The sequence below is a fragment of the Mus caroli genome, chromosome 17, assembly GCF_900094665.2.
Source record: "Mus caroli chromosome 17, CAROLI_EIJ_v1.1, whole genome shotgun sequence".
In the NCBI taxonomy this organism is placed as follows: domain Eukaryota; kingdom Metazoa; phylum Chordata; class Mammalia; order Rodentia; family Muridae; genus Mus; species Mus caroli.
In genome coordinates this window covers 16,279,786-16,284,761 of record NC_034586.1, presented here as the reverse complement: position 1 = coordinate 16,284,761, position 4,976 = coordinate 16,279,786, and the positions used below count along the sequence as shown (strand labels likewise).

Genomic DNA, 4,976 nt, shown 5'->3' with positions numbered 1-4,976 from the left:
GGCTAAGACCAAATAGTCAGGTTTCAGCAATTGCTGTCACCTATGTTGTAAAGACTATGACTATGTTGTAAAGAAAGAGGAACACTCCTCCATTGTTGGTGGTATGCAAGCTGGTACAAACACTCTGGAAATCTAGCAGTTACATTTATCTCTTTTTATTAGCTTTCATAGTACTGGTAGTAGTAATGCACTCTCCTAGAGTAAGGAAAGAACCCTGATGGGGGCCATCCCCAGCAGGGAGTTCTTCTTTCTTGTCAGTTGTTTTTGAGGCAGCAAAGGGTGAAGAGCAGAGGTGGAGGGTAAGACTTGGTCTTATGAAATACCGGGTTAAGACTTTGTCTTATGAGATACTTAGGGTTACTGCATAATAAAAAGTTTATCTAAATCTAGGTCTAAATGATGCTATTGTACCTGACCTGCTTTCTATGATCCTCTGAGACCAAAGACTGCAGTCTCAAGCACTTAGCACCTTATCCTAAAACAGCAGGAGATTAGAGGATTAACTGCTATAGCCTTTTCCATATTGTCCTAATGCCTCTTGTCAAGCTAGGGGGAAGTTTGGAGCAACAAAATTCTATTGAACCAGGAGAAGAGAATAACACTCACATAAGGAAAAACCTTTACATAAGCAAATATGCATAATCTTACATAAATTCATATACAGATTCATGCATACTCATTTATGTATTTCTATTCAAAACCAGTTGGGTCCAGATTGCATGGAATCTCACAATTACATACTTACACATCCATACTTAAATATGCATATGGAGCAAAAGATGAAGCACTCACTGCAGAAAAAACTCACTCGCTCTGGATGAAAAATGAGCTCCAATCTTTCTTGCATAGGGAAAGAAAAAGTGATTGTTATATATGTTAAATAATAACAGGAAAAGTAAATTAATAGCAAGAATATTTCCTTGCTTAATAAGGGCACAGATTATATAATAATCAGAAGCAGACCCTTTCAAGATGATCACCTGTTAGTTTTTAGCTTGTCCCATTATGGCTCCCAACAGAACCCAATTATAAACCTTAAGGAAAACACCAAAACACTGGCCTGACAAGGGGTCCTATTTAAGCAATGGGGAGAAAAAGAAAACACCAGTAACCAAACACATTTTAAGAAAATCATAGGTCTACTCAATGAAATGTAGTCTAAACTATGAACTATTAATTTGGCTAAGAATCTGCAGTTAGTTATCCAGGGTATAAGTAAGAAGAGTGAACATAGTATTATTCTGCTACAAAATTATTATTAAATGAATATATCATATATTATTTTATTACACTGATATTTTGAATAGCATGAGTAAACAAGATTAGATATTCATCATTAAAAATACAATTTCAGATGTATTACAAGATTATGGAAGTTTTAAATTTCTTATACAGGTGAAGCAGATTCTGGAAACAGTGAAATCACGACTCATCACAAATGGGCCTATAGCAGGAAAACACATAGAAATGATGGTTGTGATATTCATTACCCACCAACTGGGATCATGTGAAAGTGCAACATAGCCTTGTAAAATAGAAGAGAGTGTATAAAATGCTAGAAAGGTAAAAACCAGGATCAGAATGGTCTGTGTGGCTCTGTTTTCAGCAGACATCCTAGGGGAAGCATGAGTGTGGAGGATGTGTTGAACCCTCTTTTTGTGTCCATAAAGTATGACTATCATGGTGGTGCTGGAACATACAATGAGCAAAGAAAACAGGACTTCAGGAAACACACAAAATGCTGTATACATTATATCTACCATTTTGTCACGGCCTATAGAGTGGCAGAATTCAATATCTTTTTTTTGTGTTTTATTTTTGCTATTTCTGTTGGTTGATGTATATACAGGGAAAAGCATATTTACTAGCATGAATAGGATCCAGCAGAGAGAAATGAACAGGCCCATGAACTTTGCTGTTTGCTCTTTAAATTCCTTCCAGCAGGAGTTCCTGGTGCTTATGGTGATTGCTTGAAAGACACTCAAGAGACAGGTCATGCTAATAGACATACTCCTGGAAACTCTTCTAACAAACATAATTAGTTTACACCCAACATCATCGAATAATTCGTTCCATCCAAAAACTGCAAGTACCTCTGGAAGTCCTTTGGAGAAAATAATCAAGGAGTTTGATGTGAATACATGTATAAGTATTATATCTATGATCTTTAATGTGTGTTCTTTGTTATAAAGGACTAAATAGTAGAAAAGAAGAGAGAAGTTTCCCAGAATACCAAGTGCACTTTGAAGTGAGAGTACAATTCCAATTGCCAGGTTCCCAAAATCCATTATGTCATTCAGCAAATTTTCCTTCAAATTATGGCAAAATAATCACAGCTCTGAGCCAAATCATGCATTGAAGTTTTCTAAGTTGGGATGTGTAGGTCTACAAGAATCACTGGAGTTTCTATATTCAAGGTCATTGTGTACAACATAGCAAGAATCTGTTTCAAATGAAATATTTTGTCATCATTAATAGTTTTCAGTGAAAAGTTTGAAATTTATTAGGTGCCGTATTTATAGACAGAAGTTCCACTACACTTCATGGAAATTTAAGCATTAAGAATAATGGTGCTCCACCTTGTGAGAATCAATGGCTAAATGGTGTTCAAGTGGAGTGAATGTTTACACCAAAAATCAACACTGAACTGCTTACAAGTCATATAAGAAGGAAACCGATTTTAGTAACCATTTTCAACAGGAAAGAAATCTATATAGTCCAAATGTTGTACTGAAGCCATAAAGTTCTACTTAATTATAGAATGCATGTGTACTCTTTGAGAAAATGATTATTATAAGGGGTAGAGGACTGTAACTCTAAGTTCACATTAAAAATTAGAACACGGTACACTGTGGAAGAGCTCTCATTACATTTCACAAAACTTCATACATAATGATATGTCCATGCTTGCTCATTTGGAGTCAGACTGTGGAAGAGAGCCCCCAGCAAAATTATCCTAAGTGGTAAACTCTTTCCAAATAGCTATACAGTGAAAATGTGCAATTCAAAGGTACAGATCATTGTATTAAAAAACAAACAAACAAACATAGATTTTTTTTTCTTACAGAAATGCAGTGTGGTCATATTTACCACACCAACTTAAATCAAGAAATCTCAATGAAGAGTATATACTTAAGATATCTTTCTTTCAAATTTAATTGAAAGTGCTTTTAAATTTAATTGAAAACTACAATGAGGAGTAACAATGATCACCCTGTAGCTAAAATCTTTTCACACTATCTGTAAAGTATGAGAGAAAAATTTTTCAGTTGCCTGAATTCAAAAGGTAACTTGGGGCAGTTTGGTGACATGAGAAATGAGAACGTGAACTGGCTGATTGCACACACAGTCACATAATTTTGTGCTCAATGATGCTATGCCAGCTACATTTTGAAATGTTCAATTGACACTCAGTTTATTTCCATTGTATACTAAACTGCCTGGATCATATAAGATATATTTTTATATAGTCTAATCAACAGAAAATACCTGTCTCCTTTGAATTTGAGAGGTTAAGATTGACCAAATATCTTTTATATCAAAATATTTTCATAATTTCAAGATGAAACCAGGATGGCCTATCTCAAATGAAGGCTAGAATAATATTAGTTTCATGAAATTTGTTCAAAACTAACAATCAGTTATGAAAGAAGAAAACTAATATGTGAAATAACACTGTAGCATAGATCATTATTGAGGTGAACAGGAAGCTTAATTGCTTAACTGCTTGCATCATAGCTGGAAAATATATATTCAATCTCTAGAACTCACATAAAATAAATTACTGTGCTGTCATGTAATTTTAAAACTTATTTTTAAATTAGTTTTTTATTATAACAAATTATATAATTTCCCCCTTCCCCTTCCTTATTCCAAAGCCTCTCACTCACTATTCCTTGCTCAGTTATACCATGACCCCCTTTTCCAATAAGTGATATGATATGTATATATCTATATATCTATAAATATATACTATATATATTTATATGGATTTATTAATATAATTTAGACATATACATATGAGTATGTATTTCCTAATACATAAATACAATGTGTATATAATCAGCTCTACTATGTTATTAGCATTGATCAGTTGATACAGAAAACCACATCAAACTAAGTACAGATTTCAGAGCCCAGTTCTTACTAAGATATCAACAATTCAATGCTTGCACATAAGGCTCACAGACAATTTAGAAAAGAAAAAAGTAGATTTTTAAGAGCCAGAGAAAATGATAATTTACTTTGAGGCTGTGTCTCCTTGGACCATCAGAAGGTATAGCCATAAGTCCTTGCCAATATGACTTTAATCAAGAACAGAATAGGAATGACAATGGATATGCTACTGTCGTTCACATTTATTCAAAGCACTAGAAAGTCAGACACAAGAATTTACTTATGATCACTGAACAGCCCACACAGTGTAATTAGAGTAACAGCTAGTTGGGAGACCATATCTCAAAAAACAAACAAATGAATTTTGTCTAAAGAAGGCCAACTGAGATTGTCTTCTGAATAAACTAGCACAGTTAATGAAGACTGCATCTAAACTTACAGAGAACCTACACATAAATGCAGGTACACACAAAAATATTGTAATATATTAGCAATTTGAAATTAAAGGATTCTGTTTATGAATCCACAGGTTTAGTTAAACTTCTTAGTAATGAAGTTTGTGAAGGTCATTTAACTGTTACATAAACAGATTCTAAAATTGAGAAAATACATTCATTGTATAAATTTAAAAAATATAAAAATGCATTGTGGACATAGTGCTATAGTTGACCCTTTGCCTGCCATGACCAAAACTATAGGCACAAACTACAACTATGAAAATTTGGAAACATCAGTTGGACGATTCACAAATAGTACCAGACATGATGTTATCACATATCATGGATCAGCAACAGGTTAGGAACTCTTCTCTTTGCTCTTTCTTTCTTTCTTTTATTTTTCTTTCTTTCTTTTTTTTTTTT

The 4,976-nt window shown here is 33.6% G+C and overlaps 1 protein-coding gene across 1 annotated transcript; it reads right to left on the bottom strand.

Moving 5' to 3' along the window:
* Nucleotides 1-1,367: 1,367 nt before the first annotated feature.
* LOC110284282 (vomeronasal type-1 receptor 4-like) lies at nucleotides 1,368-2,370 on the bottom strand. Its single transcript, XM_021150003.1, has one exon. The coding sequence runs from the start codon at nucleotides 2,286-2,288 to the stop codon at nucleotides 1,368-1,370; it is 921 nt and encodes a 306-aa protein (XP_021005662.1). The 5' UTR covers nucleotides 2,289-2,370.
* Between the last annotated feature and the right edge of the window lie 2,606 nt (nucleotides 2,371-4,976).

Excerpts from the sequence above, each read along its gene's own strand:
- LOC110284282 (XM_021150003.1), bottom strand. The coding sequence starts at position 2,288 with ATGGATTTTGGGAACCTGGCAATTGGAATTGTACTCTCACTTCAAAGT.